Source organism: Melozone crissalis, unplaced genomic scaffold, assembly GCF_028551555.1.
Source record: "Melozone crissalis strain CALT ecotype California unplaced genomic scaffold, PUWL_Pcris_2 ptg000036l_1, whole genome shotgun sequence".
NCBI classification, from domain to species: Eukaryota; Metazoa; Chordata; class Aves; order Passeriformes; family Passerellidae; genus Melozone; species Melozone crissalis.
This window is the reverse complement of record NW_026535814.1, coordinates 4,386,223-4,405,358: the sequence shown is the minus strand read 5'-3', so window position 1 is coordinate 4,405,358 and position 19,136 is coordinate 4,386,223. Positions and strand designations below refer to the sequence as shown.

The following is a 19,136-nucleotide window of genomic DNA, read 5'->3' as shown; positions in this document are numbered from 1 at the left end:
TGGAACACCAATCCTCTGCCAAAGCAGCAGCCACCCAGTTTTCTTTTTTGAAGGTGGTGACCATGGACAGACCGGTTGCATTAAAGGACCATGTAGGTGAAGCGCAGTCAGCAAACGGGCACACAGTGGCTGCCGGAGAGGCAGCTGTGGGGCTGTTCCTGTCCTGCCTGGCAGCCGAGCAGTTTCTCCTGGGAACGGCAGGCCAGGGCAGACCCGGCCTACCCGAACAGCTGGGGCTCTCCTTCGGCCCCTCCTCGCCCGGGGCGCCCCGCGAGCGCAAGGCCGGCAGGCCGCCCCCGGTGCCGAACACGAGGCCTTGCCGCAGGCCTCGCACCTCGCCGCGCCTGCTGCAGCCCCGCCGGCGGGGCGGCGGCCTCCGGGGCCGGCGGGGGGGCAGAGACAGCGCTCGGGGGCGGCGGCCGACGAGACCAGCAGTAGCCCGGGGCCCAGGAGCGCGGAGAGCGAGGCAACCCGGCGCCGACGCGGCTGCCATTTCCCCTGGCCTTCGGCGCTGCGGGAGCGAGGGCGGGGAGAGGAGGCGGAGGAGAAGGAGGAGGGAGGGGAGAGGGAGGTGGCCGAGTCGGAGTGCACTGAGGCTCCGAGCTGCCAACACTCACACATCGCCTGCCGTCGCAGCCGCGCTGCTCCCGGATTCCGGAGAGAGGGAGCGAGTAGAGGCGAAGAAAAGCCCGACGCGGGAGAGGAGGCAGAAGACCACTGGCAGGGGGAAGGAAGTCAGAGAGGAGGGAAACGTAGGGAGAGGGATAAGGACCCCTCCTCCCCGCGGAGAGACGACTTCCCATGTAGCTAGGGATAGAGGGGGAAGCTGGCGCTCAGGAACAGTGAGAGAAGCTCTCACAAGCAAGTTACTTAATTCCGGGAGAGCGGCGGGAAGAGGGCACAGCAGCAATCACTGATCAGAACCACTATTCCCAGCCCCTCATCATTTAACCCCCGGGTGGTTCAATGCACTACTCCAAGCTCTTCCTAGTTTCTTCCTCGGGCTAACTTCGGAGGACGTACCGCCGGAGCGGCCCGGAGGGGAGGACAAGGGCCTTGGAAGAAGGAAGAAGTTTTGTGGGGGTTGCGTGCAGAGGAGAAGATGGGCTGGAAGCGCCGCTGTTGCTGGGGAGGCGGAGGCGGCGGGGACCTTCTCTGCCGGCTCACCCTGGTGCTGGGGTTCCTGCTGCCCGCCTGCAGGACGCGCCTCTACACCAACCACTGGGCTGTGCGGATAACCGGGGGGCTCCCGGAGGCCAACAGGATAGCGAGCAAATACGGATACGTCAATATAGGACAGGTAACGCTAGTCACAACTACTTCCTAACGGGCACCGCCGCTGCGGCCGCCCTGCCCCGCCGGGGCAGGGACAACGACGAGGGCAAGGGACGGGCGGCCCTGCGGCCGCTGCCCGAGCACGGCCCCGCCGCAGGCCCCGCCGCCGCCGCGGGGCGGTCAGCGGAGCCGCCCCGGCTTCCCGCCGCGGGCCCCAGGAGGTGATGCGCGGGGACAGGTACGCCGGAGAGCTTGGGGTCGTGGCCTTCCCCTTCAAAGCCAGGTGTGAAACTGGGCGCGGGCCAGGGAGCCGCCCGCGGGGCGGGAGGGGGAGGGCATCGCCGGGGGGCGTCCCGCCGCGGCTCTGCGCGCCGCCTCGCTGCGGCTGAACTTTGCGCTCCGCGGCGGACAGCCTCCGGTGTCCCCTTTCCGAGTTGAAAAGCGCTGGTACAAGACGAGCTCGTCCTGCTGCGAGCGCCGGTCTCTCTCGCCGGCAGCCAGGACGTGGCAGCCGCGGCCGCCGGCTGGGCGCGGAGGGCGTCCCAACCCCCGCGCTGGCGGGGCGTGCGGAAGGAGGCGGTGGCAGGGAGTCCCGCAGCGGTGCCAGGCGGGCGGCTGCCCGCGGCGTTCCCTGGGGAGGGAGAGCGCGCCCTTGGGGCCGAGGCCACACCTGGGCTTGGCTCGGTCCAGATATCACAACGTCAGAAAATTCTTGGATACAGTCAGGTTCAGAAACTGCAAGTTAGCGAGCACCTGGTTCTTACTGGATTACATCACACTGAAAAATGCCCCTCTTCTACAAATAGGCACAGTTATCTTTGAAATGTCCTAACATCACTGCTTCTTAAGGAGTTTATACTCAGCGTTCTAGGCTTTCCTCGCTGTTGTTCTCAAAATCCAAGTTGCATATGTCGGGTTTACAAGGCGAGTGCCTACAAAATAAACAGTCCTGTTGCATGCTTGGGTGCAAACATCCAAGTACATTCTTTGTAGACTCTAGTTTATTCTACATGAATTGAAAGGTTAGAAATGAGCATTTACAGGTACAGAAGGCTTCCTTTTGTGCATGTGAGTTACGAAAACGCAGCTGTGTTTACACTCCAGGCGTTTCATATCAACCAAATCAAAGTAAGGTCTGATTATTATTGTGTTTTAAAAAGGGTTCCCACTTACTACATCATTGAATCAAAAGTTTAAAGTACATCTCAATGTTCCCACTCATTGCAAGCCTGAATAAGACAGCTGTGTGGTCAATTAAGATAAATAATTTACATGAGAAAAGCTGGAAAATGTCACTGGGGTAGCGCAAAACATGATGTGTAAGGATGCAGTTGCTTAGTAAAACTGAGTATCAACTTCTCTCGTGGAGCACTTAAGCAGGCAGGCAATACTACTTCCAGCTGGAGGCACTAAAATTTGGGAGGAAGATTGCATGTCAAAATTGAAGTACTACTTCGGAACTAAAGTTTAGGAATCAAAATTTTTTGCATCAGCTTTCTTTTTAGTCTAACACGTTTTATGCTCAAGATGTTTGTGTTCCTATCTGGGCCCTTATAGTGCCAAAATTAGCAACAGCTAATTAGTGTCAGCTGCAGGATGCGCCTTTCCCCATTTTTTCTTTTGTCAGGCTGGCTGGTCAGCTCAGAGCCTGCCTTTTTGTACTTTGCATATGTAAGCCCCATCTTGAATTAAGGAAAGAATGCAGTAAGCCTCTGTTGTTTCTTATGTGTCAGTGAAAGTGTCTATGTACAGCTGTGAAATATACAACTATGAATAATGCAGATTAGAAATACAGATGAGAATGAGAAAAAATAGACACTATAAGTAATTGAAAGCTGGAAAATACTTTATTAGGTATATGGATGAAAGAAGACTAGACTGTGTGTCTAGGTAAAGACGGGTAAATGGAGTTAAGGTATTAACTTTTGGAGAATAGGAATCAGGAACAGTTTGGACAGACGAGGTGGGCTTGCCCATAGTGAGCTTTTTTCATAGATCTAGAAAAGCAGGAAAATATTTCATACAAAACAGGAAGTGCAAAAAGAAGATAAGAATGGGGCATAATCTTCTGGTTATTACTGAGCGACAATTGCAAGCAATTAAAAAAAATATTTTGTGTGAGATGTTGAAAGATATTTGCTTCGCTGAATATGCTCTGAAAAAAAGAGACATCAGTAAGCAGAATTTTCTCATAGAGTTACACAATAGGCATAATGTTTTGGTTGCATTAAATTTATGAGCTCATCTTTAAAAAGAAAGCGCAAAAAGCTAAATCAAAATTCCACTGCAGCTGGTCCAAAGGACCAACTTACAAATTATCCAGAAAAAGAATCTATTTAAAATATTCAAGATAAGAAGTAGTGAAACTGTATAAAAATGAAATTTGCAAACCAGGAGCATTCTGACAACAGTAAATTGCATTATTAGAGCTGCAGGAAACTAGGGGAAAGAGGGGTTCTGAAGGGCTTGTTTCCACTGACTATAATTTTGTGTTTGTGGAAAAATGGCATTGAAAGGTTCATAAAATTGGTCAGTGGAGACAAGATGGTAGACCCAGGAAGGCTCTGAATTGTAAATACTGGCTAACATCCCTTCTCCCAGTTTTTGTTATTTAGTGCATTCCTGGTGATGGGAGGAATTTAACGTACTGTTTTTTTGATGCTTGTGTGATTTGGAGAATATCCAGTTGAGTCTTGAAATACCTCTTGAGTAATTTTCATTGCCATAGTAAACGTGCAATGTCTTGCTGAATGACTGGACAAGTGAATCAGAAATAGATGGCAGAAGGGGCTGTTAAAAGAGGCCTTGAGATGACCTGCTGATGAGCAAATGAGAACTCTCTCTCACAGTTTCTGGTAAACTTTTATTGCTCTCAGACTTCTGTAGTCTTCGTGTCTTACTATAAAAACTCAAAGCTTTAGCTTCTGTATTCATTGAATAGAAGAATTTTCCATTAAATTTAGGGAACACAGCACAACAGAGAAAGAATCCTCTTTATGTTTTTCCAGGCTACATGTTCTGTTTCCTGTTTCCTACAAATTACTCTGACATACTTCTTGTTTATCTTGTATTTCCTGTATTACCAATGAGAGTGGACTTCGCTGGACTTCAAAATTATACAAACATGTAATATCAGGACTTAAATGCATAGAGTTGACTTCTTTCCCCCTTTTCCAATGTAGGTTTTCTGACTTACCCTTGAAGGGCAATTAGTAGTTTCTCTAGCATGAAGAAGTGTTGCATAGTTCTTTTTGCACAGGTCTTCTAAGACAGTGGTCTGGACCTGTGAGCCCTCTGGGACTGTGATAAGATAGCCTAACATAATGCAGCTAGGGAGTTGTTCTAAGTTCCACGCTGGATGGAGCAATTTGGGCTATAGTGCATCCCCAGCACCTCTTTGCAGTGGCTACACAAAGCAGACCTTACCTTAGGGCAAAGTATCTGCCACTGACATTTAGGAACATTTCTTTCACTGTTGGCAGCTGTCAAGGGTTAAGCATATCGTCTGTGTAGCATTTTGTACAGTTGGTTTAAATATTGTGGCTATTTGCTGTCATCAGGTGCCAGGAGTTTCTTGTTCAGGCAGTGGATTTTCCTTCAAGGTTGAGGAGCACAGGAAAGACAAACGGTTGGTACCCCAAAGTGATGGAAGAATGGAAGAGATAAAGATATCTGTGGTTGCATTGAGAGAAATGCTGCAATAGTAAACTTCAGATCCTGTTCTTCCTTTCTTCTTTCTTAATTCTAGGCATGAGCTGAGGGTGGGTGAGCACTTTCCCACATCACATCTTTTTTCTCCTGATAGTATTTGTTCAGGAATTTTACCTTTCTGATCTCTTCCAGAAGTGAGTAGCCTATTCCCTGCTCTTTGCGAGTGACTGTCCACCCAATCCCTACAGTTTTCTTCATACAAGGAATAGACACTATTAGCCAAAAGGCACGTAAGCGTTTTCAGCTTGAGGAATCACAGTAGGATAAACAGATCTGGCTTTCTAAATAATGTAAATGCTGATATCGCTTGCCAGTAAGTGTTTTGTGGTGGGTTTGCTTGTTTGTTTGTTTTAACTGGGAGTATTATTTGAAGCCAGCAGATCACACAAAAGTTTAGTAAATAATATTTCAAACCTGTTCATTTCAACAGTTCATTTCAAACCTGACATTCTTTTGATGTCACAGAGAAGATGTTGTGTAACAAGGTCAATTGATAGAAAGAATGGGAGGAATGGCTGTTTTTCATTTTACAAATCTATTCCTGATGGAAGGCAGAAGTAAATTTTGCAAACTAAGTATTTCAAATTGCAAGACAAGGAAGCAGTTTAGGAAAAAAGGAACTTAATTTGAGATAAAAAGCCTAAACTACAGTGGTTGTCTTCAGCAAAGGAAGGAGCTTGCTGCCAAAAGTCTCCCACCACTTTACAAGGATGTCTCAAAAAAGCAAGATGATAGGCCTTTGTGTAAGGTTCAAGTACCCCATAATATTGATAGATAATAGAAGAATCATACCTCTTAAGAGCCTGTGTGCTCACAGTATTGCAACAGAGTATGCCTTAGTAAAATTTAATACTTGTAATAATTTTAATGAAGTCCTGAGTACTAAGGGTACAAGTATCAGGACAATGGTATCAAAAGAATTAAAGATAGGTGTACTCTAAGTTGTATGCATATGCAGATATTTTTACATATCAGCAAATGCAGATAGGTAAAAATACACCAAGGAAAACAGAATTTTCTCTTTTACATAGAAGGAAAAAAGAGCCTTAAGGGGTGGTACAGAATAATCACCAGGAGACAAATATTTGGAAAATATAAGTTCTGAAAAACATTTTTTGCAAATGCTCATAATGCCACAGAACTGGTACACCTGAACATATTGTAGTCTACAAAGGGTATACCATGGCTATTTCTTCATATTTAGTGATAGTTTTCTCATCTCTGCAGTTAAAAATGGGAGGAAGGAGGGAGAGAGAGCACATTGTAGTTCTAGTAAATGTGAGCTTTTCATTAGGAGCTGGGTGAAGAAAAGGAATGCTTTCTGATCATGCAGACAATCTAGTAGCATTTGTGTGTTGTTATAAAATGAGGGAAGGTGATAATCTTGTGTAACAGTATAGTGGTCAAGCTACAAATTGTGTGATGATTTTTTTATTTAAAGCCCTTAGGCAAGCACAAACGAAATTATATTTTTAAGAATAACAAGTAGTAGCCAGCTCAATTTACAAATGACAATGTTTGTGAAAACTGTGTCTCTCAATCAAAGTGCAGGAGTGGAGCAGACTGAGTTCAATGGAAGAACTGGAAGAAATCTGTAAAACGTATTGATGTAAATCCATGGTGCATGATACCTCTGGTATGACAGCAGTCATGTCTGGTATGACAACCTCTGACTGACAATGGCTAAAGCTGTAGAAGTGAAGGGCGAGAGGGAAATCACTGCAGATCGGTTTGTCCACTGTAGTGCCTTTAAGGAAAACCAGCTATGCCCACATGTTTCCTGGCAGATATGTAACCTGTTTTTGAAGGTCTTCAGTAATGAAGTTCCACAGTGTCAATGAAGCTAGTGGTTTTAGTGGTCTCTTATACTCTTTGCCCTGATGAAGTCAAAACTGTATTAGTCTTTCTGCAATTCAAAGCTGGTGTTTCTTGTTTCTCTATGAATGTAAAGAGTAGCAACATCAGAAAAGTTGTAACATTTCCCTCTTCCAGACTTTTATGTTTTCCATCCAAGTTCAGTCCTTTCCTTTGTTTTATGTCAGTGAGGCCTTTCACTGACCAGTCATGCTGTTTGACTCTAGTCTTTCTAAGATGATCCTCATATTGAGCGAGGAGCTGCCAGAGCATTACAGCTGAGTACAGCATAAGGATTCCTTCAGCTGTCCTCAGGAAAGCACTCCTATTTATGTAACCCGTTATGGCATTTGTCTATCCTGTAGCCATATGACATTCTTGACAGAGTTCAGCCTGTGATCTGCTATGGTTCACAGGTTGATTCTGCCAAATTCCTAGCCCATTGTTCTCCAGTCTGAATTTATTCAGTAGGTGGCTGCTTATTAGGTGTAGTACTTTGCTTATGCCTTTGCTAAATGTTGTCCTGCATTTCCAGACCATGTGTTATGGTGCCAGTTTGTTTTGAATTCTGTTCCTGCCCCTCAACATACGAGCATATAATCTCTGAGTCTTTATGTATTTTGGTAGGTGTCTTTTCTGTGCCAGTATTCAGGTCACTAGTTGAAATATTGACCAAAACAATTTCAAGAGGAATTCTAGTTGGTGATTGTTTGCTGCCCTGCTGCAATAAATAGATAAATCTTATGAAGTTTTGACCTACTGTTCCATAGTTTAATTCTGTGCCCTACTTCAGGAATTTGGTACTATTACTCAAGTAGTACTTCAAGATAGATACAGTTTTTATTTTGCAAAGTATCTACTCAAAATAAACATAAATAATATAATAAATATAAAAATCTGAAGAATATTGGATTGGACAGAATCATGAGTGATAAATATACCTTAAGGTATTCATAAGTGGATTATTAACCCCAGTTGTAAAAATGATTCTTTTTCCTCCAACTTACAGACTAAATTTAGTCACAGCCAGTGTTATATACCTGCTCTTGTGCTTCATCTGTCTCTCTGTGACATTTTCAGGGTCAGCCTTTATTTTGCTTCTGTAGCTTCTGGTTTCCTATTAGGAGAGAGAAGATAGACCTCCCACTCCTACAGTCATCATAGTTACTGTGTTTTGATTGACATGTGTTTGCCTTGACCAGAAATTATGTCTTGCTTGTATACAACCTCCCCACTCCTTTGTACTCTTTTGCCATAAATAATGCTAGTTGTTCAGGTAAGACATTTCCAGGGTCCTATTTTCTTGTTTAACAGCTGTGTTCTGTGGTCTGTGATTGACCAGTACACCTTTTTCTTCTCCTCCAAATAATCAATTGTATAATCAGCAAATGGGGAAATACATGTCAACTGTATCATGTGGTACTCTTTGTCACCTGCCAAATGCAGGAAAATATATGATCCAACAGAATCCCACTTGCCAATGATACATACCTTAAGACAGTAAGTGTTTATTTGGCAACATACTGGGCTCAATTTGATTGAAATTTCCAGAATGAAAAACTGTTTGGAATGAAACATTGGCAAGTCCAGCAGAGTATGAGAGCTACAGAATGAAGTCCTGCCAGAACAGCTTGTTGTGGACATTCCTGTGTATTACAAGATGTTGCACAATGGAGGTGAGATTATAAAAAGCATGTTAATCAGGCAAGAGGGAATATACAGTTCTAAACAAATAAAGAAAGAAAAAATTGTATGCACAGACTCTTCCAAAGAGAAGAAACCTGATTCCAAGGGGGCTGGCATGCTTTTTAATAAGGGATAGCCATCAGGCCCATATTTGCTCAAGTTACTTTTTTTTTTCCCTTCTTGTTTTTTTTTTTTTTTTTTTTTTTTTTAAGGATGTTTCTGTGCCAGAAGGAACAGGCATCACTTAGGTTTGTGTTCTGGGGTCAGATTGGAGTTAAGGGATGCTGCAAGTCACAGCTAAAACGTGTGCTATATATTTTATTCAAACTAGAACAAAACCAGTGGGTTTTGTGTAAGAGTGCTTAGAAGGCAGTGTAGTGTTACAGAATAGTGCTGTGTCTCTGAAAGTCAACTAGAATTAGATAATGTTGTCCTTTTGGAAATATATAGTTTAATCAGTGGTAGCATGTAGTGATACTGAAATCAGCTTGAAAATAAACTTTCTACCACAATTTGAAGTGTTGGAATGCAGGCATTCTTTATTACAGTGCTGGACACCTTCAGAGGATTTTTCCTCCGTTTCAGTGTGTGTTGTGAAACTTGACAACAAGCTCTTTATTCCATCATGATCATACATATTCATTAGAATGTAATTCCTAGCTAATACCTATGCTTCACTTCTCCTAGAACCAATTTACAGGCCTCCACCCCTTACTAGAAGTCGTTTGATGGTCCTCGAGTGTTTAATAAAGGGGTCTCTGGTTGTATTCACTGAATGTCCCCAGTATTGGACATAAACCTTGGGACATAAACCTTGCCTGGAACTTCTCTGAGGGCATGTGCAGTTGTTTCTTGTAACTTTGCCACAAAACCTAGTAGGTTCCTTATTATATTTTTATCCAGTGTTTCAAGCTATGTTTAGCATCCTGTATGCCTACTTTTACATTCTTTTATCTAATTTGCTAGTTAGTCTTTACGCTATATTTTGCAATTTCAAGGGAACTGAAAATTTCCATTTTCTGTGTTGTCTGTCAGTAGTTTCCCCTCTGGATAAACCTAGAGAATATTCCCTTTTCTTTTATGGAGCCTTTCTTTGTGGAACAAACACATGTCTTAAAAACAGACAGGAAAGAAAATGCAGACTGTGTTGCACCTTTAAAGCCAGTAGTATGACATCTAGGGCGTAGAGAAGTAGATCCTATAACATTTTTGTTCGCCTGAGCACCCTTATTGAAACAGACCCAAAAGGATGGAAGGCTGATAGAAGATCTGTCTAGATGCCACTACTGTAGGCATGGGCAGTGGTTTTAAGTTACTGTCCTGTGCAAGGAAGAAGAAAACAAGAATCCAGTGCTTCTCCCTAACACTGCCTTCAGCTGTTTTCAGATAGGGAGTCCAGCCTGAACTGGATATTGTTTCTGCGTGCTTGGAAATCCGCAGTGTTTGCTTTGTCCAGATTCTTGTTCAGTCTTTGAAATAAAATGAAACTTCTAGCATCCGCAATATTCTGTGGCAAGGATTTTTAAGGTTTGCTACTCTTGTAACAAACTCTTTGCTAACACTACTACTCTTTCTTAACACTACTCTTTTGCTTGTTACTTACTAGCTTTGTTAGATGGCTACTGAAAGAGGTGGTGAAAGATGATTTTTGTCCACTCTTACACCATACTTGGTTTTTTAGACTTTGAATATTGTCCCCTAAATTATGTTGTGTCTAGGCTGAGGGGTCTTAGTTTACTTTTTGTTATTTGTCATAAAACTTCTGTTGTACCATATCTTTGTCCTTTTCTTCTTTTCCTACTTGGAAACTTTTTCAGATCTCCCTCTTTGAATAGAGGGAACTAGAGCTACACAGTATTTAGTGTGAGAAAACCTTGCATTATTCTCATAATGCCATGTACTCTGCTTTATCCTTCATATGATAACTAATGTCTAGTATGTCATTTACTGTGGGGACTTCTGCTGAGCTGAGTTCCTGTGGATTAGTCTGCCATAACCTTGAGGTTGTCACTCTTTAATGGTACGGTACTGGGTAGCTCTGAACAGTGCTTTTTAGTGTCACTTTCGGTTTGTACATAAGTTAATCTACTTTTGTCTATACTGGATTTCATTTGATATTGTTGTCACTCAGTTTTGCAGGGTCCTTCTGCAGTTCATGCACAGTCAGCTGTTGCAGTTTTTACATCTGTCATGGCTGATTTCTATACCTCATTGCTCACTCTTTTTCCCATGCATATATTTTGTAATGTCCAGAAGAGATTCTGCAATGGAACACAACAGAACTCCATCTGGAACCTCCACTCATTGCAAGAAGCTAATTGCTATTTAATAAAAAAGTAACAAATTTCTCCTAAGCTTTGCTTTCAGTTTTTTTTTCTTTTGTTTTGATTGCTTACTTCTGCGAAGACCTTTTGCAATGGGTTCTTAAATTCTCAAAAAATTGTCAAAAGCCTTTTGGAAGTTCAACTAGAGTGTAACTATTTACCCATCTCTATCTATATGCTTGGCCTCTTCTAAGAACAGCAATAAATTTGTAAGGCAGAATTTTCTTCTGTTTAACTATTTCCAAAGCAGTGACTTTCTACCCAAGTGTCCCTTAATTATCTTATTTCTTAGTTTCTATTCATTTTTCTAGTAGTGACTTGTAGCCTCATCTCACATCTCCTTTTAAAAGTTGACATCACATTTGTTACGCAGCTGTTCTGAAAAGTGAAAACTGTTTTTAAAATGAGATTTTCAATAACTTTAATTTACTGAGTGTTTTTATTCAGTTATTCCACCCATAATCTTTCAACATTGTGAACTGCAGAATGTCAACTATTGTATCTTGAGTAACTGAGCTGAGCTGAACGGAGGCAAACAAATCAATCAAACAGTAAACTTTGGAAAAAATGGGATGCTTTTGTGGATATGCTGCACTCCAATGAGCCAAGCATAAATTAGCAGCTTTAAGCTGGGGAAGTGCCCCTACCCCTCTTGAAAATTATTAGGCCCCTTCTCTGCAGGATTGGGCTGCAGCATAAGCTGTTTTCTCATGAGCAACTAAGCCCCACCTTGCACAACTGGCAGTTTTACCAATGGGGTGTAGAGTGAAACTAATGCAGATACACACAGAGTAGGTGTATGTAAAAGCAGATTAGCTTCTTTTGTTTTTAAAGTGTTATACTCCATGAAGTATTCATGAAGTAGCAGTTTAATAAAGTCTCAGTAGTCTCTTAGTAAGAACATTGAAAATGTTTTTGCATGTACCCAAGTTAAATCAGTAAGGTTGACAGACTAGATGTATGCTGTCACCACCACACAACACAAGCTCCAGCCCTAGCTAGCATGGCAGTATTAATTGTGATATTTCAAGTTTTCTTCCTTGCTCCTTTGTAAACAAAATAATTTGCTTTCCATGAATTGAAAGTGCAATATCAATAGTATTTTAGCCATACCTAACTGAAATAAAAGTTAACTCCTGGAGGATACATGTATGACAATATCTGGAATTGCTTGGACACTTCTGACATGTGCCCATCACCACATCCTGTCATTACTCCTTTCTGCCTGTCTGATCAGGCTGAATGTTTTCTTCAGCTTGGAGTAGTTTAGATTTCCATTGTCAGTGAACAACACGCCCCTACCCACAGTCAGTTTTAGATCAGTGCATGATGAGGATTGCCAACTGACAAATCATAAAAACCGTCATCTGGAATTAACAGAGTTGCGGAGCTTTGTTTTCTACTAGAGTTAACTATTCCCTGACCCAAAAGGGCCCTGGACTCTGGTGGCATCAATAAATGGTTCTACCATTGCAACAGACTGCTCTTTTGGAAGCTTTCTTGTATATAAATGTCATTCCAATTGTGTGAAATTTGAGCAATTTCCATTTCTTGCCTGGAAAACAGAAATATTAATCTGACAAACATAACTGCACAGTGAGCAGTTCTAGTGGTGGTTGAAATTTGTATAGTTATTCTGATGTTTCTTATCTTGTAGGACTCTGACACAATGTTTCAAAATAGAAATGAAAATCCATTTATAAAGAAAAATACATTGTTTTATCCAACGCAGTGTTGTCATTTTAGCTATCTTTTTCCTATTTCAGTATTTTGGTATCAATATCAATGTATTAAATAAATGTAGAGTAGAAACTTTTATCCTTTCTCCAAGAAAAAACACTTTCAGGCATTCTCTCAACCCTGAGATTGTAAGATTCAGCTTTCCAAATGCGAAGATCACCAAAGAATGTTCTTTATATGTGTGTAATAGATAGGGTCTGAGAGCTGTAACTTGTTTATCATTAGTTTTAGTAAATTTAGATGTTTTGTAATGAATCGAGTGTCAGATCTCTTTGGCTTGTCTCTGTAGTGTGAGGTAATTTGGAAGCTTAAGTTAGTTCTTACCTTAATGAGATTAACTACACTTAATCAAAAATATGGGCCTTGCTGGGGTCTAGGTTAAAAAAGGATTACATGTAGTTACCATTAAATACAATAAAAGATTCCAGTGAATCCAGTGAAAGCTTAATTGAATCTTCTAGCATTTTGAAAAATGGTACAGCAGGAGAGGGAGAGACATGTATATCTGAATTAATATCATTTTTTGTGTCACTTTTTTGTCTATTTATTTTATTATTGTGACTGCAAATAGCAGCTTTACATGGAATATTGCAAGTCTGTGCTAGACATATGCTATGCTAGAATAGAGTTCTTTGGTATGCTGTAATACTTCGCAAATCCTTACTAAATGTTACTTATGATTATGTAGCTGTTTTATTTCTTACTATATTTGAATGGTACAGGGCACAAATATTTTTTTGGTCTTATTTACTCACTTGCTTGCTTTTTGTTTTGGTGTATCTTTAGATGCTGTCAGAGAGAATTTTTTGTTTGCTTACTATTAAACTGTTACATGAACAGGTGATTCTCTAGTTGTCTTATCAAAGTCAATGGGCTTACATATGGAGACATAAATAAAGAATACTGACAAGTCTAACTTTTACACAAAAAAAGTATAAACGTTTTAAAGTATAAGCAATAACCAAGTAAAATAGATGAATATGTCAGTAACCTGACATTCTGGACCAGTTGCATACTTCTCTGTCTTTGGTTAAACATGTTGTACAGAGTGGAAGATACCAGATTCTGCTGGAGTACAAAGCTGAGGAAGTGTGATCTAGGTTAACTGTGTAAGAGAGTTGGATTTACTGCCTACACACCCCACATAGATGAACTTAACTCAGTCTTAGATATTCCCATGAGCCACTTCTTTATAACTCTTTGGTAAATTATATCGGTAATAGAAGAGGAAATTGCTTAAATCAAGTCTCATGAGAAAGTCAGTTCAATGAAAACATTGTACTTCCTATGACCAGTAAGAGCTGAATTCAGGTTTGTAAGACAAAGTACAGCATGAAAAGGTTTATTGCGGGCAATATAAATGTTCGCTGTAAACAGTATGACTAGTGTAAGTCACCACATTAGTCATTTTGAATGGTATAAATTCCCTTGCTATTAATGTTCTTAGGAGTTTTATATTGATGTTTAAATAACTGGATGCAGATATAACAGTATTTCTACTGTTGTAGAAGAACTGCCTGGTTCTTAAATCTTTTACTCATGCAAGTAACTCCATTAGGTTAGACTGCTCTTGATTTATACCTCTGAAATTCATTAGTTTCAGCAGTTATTTCTGACTTGCAGTTTTGTAAGTGAGAAGGCACTTGATCCCATGGGACTGGGTAGATGTTTACAAGTTTCAGGACAGGGATGATGCCTATGAAATATTTCAGAATCAAGATTTAAAAGGAAATGAATATGCACTTTGTTTGTTGTGACAATTTTCTTGCAGTAGTTAAAAAAAATAAAACCTGTTAGCTAACCTTTATGCTTTCTGAATGAATGAAGTAGCCTGGTCAGAACTTCGTCAAGCCTCGTTCTTATGCTTTATTATAATTACATGTATGACAGCACAGGTGAAGAAACAAACACATAGCTATTAATCTATGGTATATGGCAGTTCTATTTGTTACTTCAACAAACATTCATGTCACTGCATGAGTATGCATCCTCATTTTACATTTGTTTTGTGATGCAATATAAAATAGGATTGGAAGTCAATGAAATAGAGGCAAAGCTCACTTCAGTTAATGCAGTATATAATTTAGACATTTTAAATTATAGATTATTGAGTTAGGAAAGGGAAAAAAAAGATTTCAGAAGGCAGTGGCAGTTTAGTTGACTCTTCAAAATTAAAGGTTAAAGGTATTTGTTTCCTTTTTGATGGCTTCATCAAAATGATGACTGTGGTACTGAAACAAACATGACCATATTGCCTAATGGCTTCTTTGCAGATAAAAAATATGTTTGTTATGACTTGAACTTTCAAATTCATGATGACTGCATTGAAGTTGCTTTAAGTGCTGCAGAGGTTACTTTTGTTTGTTCAGCATAATAAAAATATGCTTTGTTTCACTCCTTTTTACTTGCAGAAACAAGGTGGTGACTCACTGGGATTCACAAAAAGGGGCATAAACTACCAATTTATATTTTGTTGGTTTTTATGTTGAAAAGAAATTATAGAAAAGATGAATGAGAATGAAGGAAACAATTTATTTCCTTTTGAGCATTTTAATGAAAAATGTAATGTTGCCTGGAACTGCAAGCCTATGGTCACAGGTTTGCTGTGTAACATTGCATTACTTTATTTGGCGGGGACGTGAGCTTCCCAGTTCCTGCAGTGCTCACGAGGCAAAGCTTGCAGTTGCAGTTATTAATGCCTGTAATTACTGCACTTGAATTTTAACATTTCACGTGACAAATGTGGGAATGGCTTTCTTCACCATCTCCCCCCAGAGGGATGTTTTAGGCTGATATATCTGTTGGAGTCTACAATTCATAAAAACCCCTCTACCACTGTCTGTCCAATAATAAAGGACCTGTGTTCATTAATTTTTAGCTATTTTTTGAACATCATTCTAGTAGTCACAACCTGTTTGTCAGTCCTAGAGAAGAGGTGGCTGAAACCCCTACCAACCTTCAAAGAAATTTTTCAAGTACTGTAGTGACATTTTTTTCAATTTAATGCTTGAACAATCAACACAGTGCCCAATTTATCTTCAGCTTCTCTCTTTTTATTCATTCTTAACATCTCTGACGGCATATCTGTATGCCCTCATCTATAGGGAAGTGTTCAAAGGGTGCCAATACACAGCACAGCTCAGATATTGTCCTCCCATAAAGACTGATGCATGTTTTTCTCAGAGCTGAAGCTAGAACAGAGAAGCGTAGGGGTCAAGCTCAAGCTCTACTTGTGTCATAACTTTTGCAAAGAATATATATTTACTGGGGGCTCCTGTTACCTGCAGCATGAAAGACTTTGCTTCTCATCCATGTAGGACTCAAACATCATTTTCACAGTGTCTTTATTCAGGCAGCTTTTCCTTGGCTTTATTTACCTGATGGGGGTCTTTGGGATTTCTGTTTTTGTGATGTGGCTTCAATATTGCTTTTTTACCTGCACTTTTAGAAGTAGCACCATTTTTAATTAAATGTGATCAAAGCATAATTTATTTTTAAAAAATCAGTTAATCTTTCCCACTTTTCAGAACTCAGTAAAGCAGAGTTCATAATTTCAATAACAACAGGATTTACACAAACATATAATCTAACAAAAGTTGCTACAGTCCTGTTAGAAAGGATTCTTCCTCCTGCATAGTAGTGTACATTCAATTAATAAATTTTAGTGTGATCTAGCATGGATTAGAATTAAGGCTATGATACAGTTTGAACTTATTCTTTCTAATACCTAAATTAATCTTACCTGCTGATTTGTACTAAAACTTGTTTGTGTTAGAAACTTTCTGGGTTTTTAAATGATATAAAACACTTTATATTGCTATTTGGTTGTTAGGTTTTTTCTCTTTATTTTTCAGAGTAATTCCAAGTACTAAATAAAGTTGCCAAGAGAGCACTAAAGTACTGTAATTTCAAAAAGCAGAGTTTCATTTGACAATATTTGTTTTAAAATACAACTGTACAAAGTAACCTTTATGCAGAAAGTGTGATGTAGGAAGCTTTTTCCAATTCACCTCAACTTTTAAAAGTTATGGATCAGTTAGGAGTCTCAGAGGAAACATAATTTGGTTTATGTTGCTAAATCTATTTTATAATATATTTTTAGTACAGCATTTCTCTATATAGAAAAGTAGAACTTGGATTTTTAAAAATAGTTTAGAATAAATCTAACTAGGAATTTGGAACTCCACATTTAAATGTAGCTTTTAGTTTACATTAAATTATATTTTAGAATTGAGACTATAAGTGTGCTATAAAAGTTATGTTCTGTAATGCAGTAGAAACCCTGGAAAAGTAAAATTATAAGAAAAACTATTTTTATAGATGTAATCTCAAATCAAATAAATCAACTATCTTGGTTTGAGACAATGGGCACTCTGAAATGAGTAACATACCTCTTGTTTCCAACCAATCCCTTTCCACCAGTAAGGAAAGAGATATGAGTAGATAGAAGTGAAAAAATATGCCCCAAACCTGTTTAGTAACAGAATGCCAGCAGGCAAGGGAAATAAAAGTAAGTAACTTTTTGACAGCAAACTGATAAATCTCACAACCCCCAGGGAAAAAAGAGAGGCCCCAGTGCTGGAAATGCCCTTCCACAAGACGCGTCCAGCTGGAGGACAAGGGGAAGGTGATGTCACACCTCCATAGGCACCTTCCGGACAGCCACATCTTTCCCTCCGGAGCGGGAAGCCAACGGCTTGAGCTGCCTTGACCAGCAGGTGCCTGTGGACTTGGCCAAAGGCAGCTCAAAGCCACCAAATGCAGCCTCTCCAAGATGCGCAACACCCCCCCCCCCCACCAAAATTAAAAGAGAATCCAAAAAGGAAAGACAAAACCTTTGCCTGAGCAAAGACCAAACAGCCCACGAAGCATATATCACGCGGCAAAGAGCCGAAAGCTGCCCCTGAGAGAGGATTTAAAAAATGCCCAAGACAATGTTTCCAGGCACATGCACAGCATACCTGCTTTGTGGAATCTTACAGTAACAATTTTTGGGCATAGATGGATATGGAATGCAATAACATAACTGTAAAAAATCCTAACTTAGATACTGAATTACAATGATATAAAAAATTATAACCGACCTCAGAATATCAATGTGTTTTAATCCTACTAACAAATATGAAAATTAAAAGGTTGGAGTTTATTTTTCAATTGAAAGAATTAATGTGTTACTTTTTTCTTAAAACAAAATACAGCAGCATGTAAGCAACAGCAGAGATAATATCTTGAAGAATATAAGGCTGGGCTACTTTATTTTAATGGCTGTTACTAATTTTTGGCATTAGCTATTTGAAAAGCCAAACCAGCTCCAGGCAAGTGCCCAGACAACATTTCTCCATTCAATTAACTGAAACATAAATGAAAAATACAAAAGAAGGCTAAAATGGTGTATTTTAATTCAGTAAGGTGATATGCTTTCCTCTCCATTTGAACTTGAATGAAACAAACTCATTCATTTGAATGAGAAGAAATGCCAGTAGTTAAATGGTAAAGTGTTGTGTTCCCACCATGTTGAAGAGAGGCAGTACGATTTTCTTCTATGGTATTGTGATGTTTCTGCCAAAATAGCCATGTGTTTTTTTTTAACTTCACTCTTTTGCAGTTTTCTTTATTTTTCATATGCAGGTGGTTCAAAAGGGAATCTTAATTTTTCCACTTGAACCATCCTGTCCTCCAGACTGAAGATTCAATAAACTGGGCTAGAACTCCTGCTTACAGTATAGCCTTTTTTCCATCTAAGAGACTCAAAAAATTCTTCAGGAAGAAGGGGTGTATGTAAGACCAAGCCCAACTTGGGCTTGTTCAGTTTCACTATTCAGAAGCAGCAACACTTTGCAGACATCATGTCCATTTAAAACAAACCTGAAAAAAAGGGAATATGGGAGAAGCAGATATGAATCTTGAGAACAAGGTTCCTGCCTCTATTATACAGAGATATCTCCACAATATGGGCAGTTGAATTTCTGTTAGTTAACCAATAAAACAACCCCTTAAATTTCATATTATGTTTGGGAGAGACAGAGCCCTCATCTGAGTCTGCAGCTCAGATGTCTGAGCAGCTCTGCTGCTGTCCTTATGGTGATCGGTCCTTCAGCCTCAGTGTGCTGGAGATCTGTCGGGGCTGACCCAACAGTGGGGTTTTTGAGAAAACAGCTGGAGACTGAGAAAGTGTGGTCACTGCTGTAGTATCTTACAGTGAAAAAACCCTATCCTAGTCCCCCCAAAACCTCCACTACACAGTTCTATTTCTTGCAGTATAAGTTGAGTTTAGGTTACCGGTCTGGAATGAACATGGACCCTTACCAGGTATGGGTGCTTTAATTTGGGTGGATCAGTGAACAGCTAACAGCTTCTGCAGAGCTTTTTTGCCCCTAAATGGTGAACCAGAATACTGGTTTTAAGATGCTTAAGACTTGCTTGTCTGGAGTGATTCAAGAAGGAAAGGGAGTGGCAGTTTTCTGCAGTATCATTGAACAGCATTACACGATAACGATGACGAGCCGACAGGGGTCAAAATTAAGGGCTATGAACTCTCCTTGTGAG

At 40.4% G+C, this 19,136-nt stretch overlaps 1 protein-coding gene across 2 annotated transcripts in view; it reads left to right on the top strand.

Annotated features, from left to right (window-relative positions):
* The first annotated feature begins 660 nt into the window (after positions 1-660).
* Positions 661-19,136, top strand: part of PCSK5 (proprotein convertase subtilisin/kexin type 5) — a 228,426-nt gene continuing 209,950 nt past the window's right edge. For both annotated transcript variants that reach the window (XM_054283563.1, XM_054283562.1), the window contains exon 1: positions 661-1,300. In XM_054283563.1, coding sequence (XP_054139538.1) covers positions 1,103-1,300 — 198 coding nt within the window. In that variant the 5' untranslated portion in view covers positions 661-1,102. The remainder of the gene's footprint in view (positions 1,301-19,136) is intronic.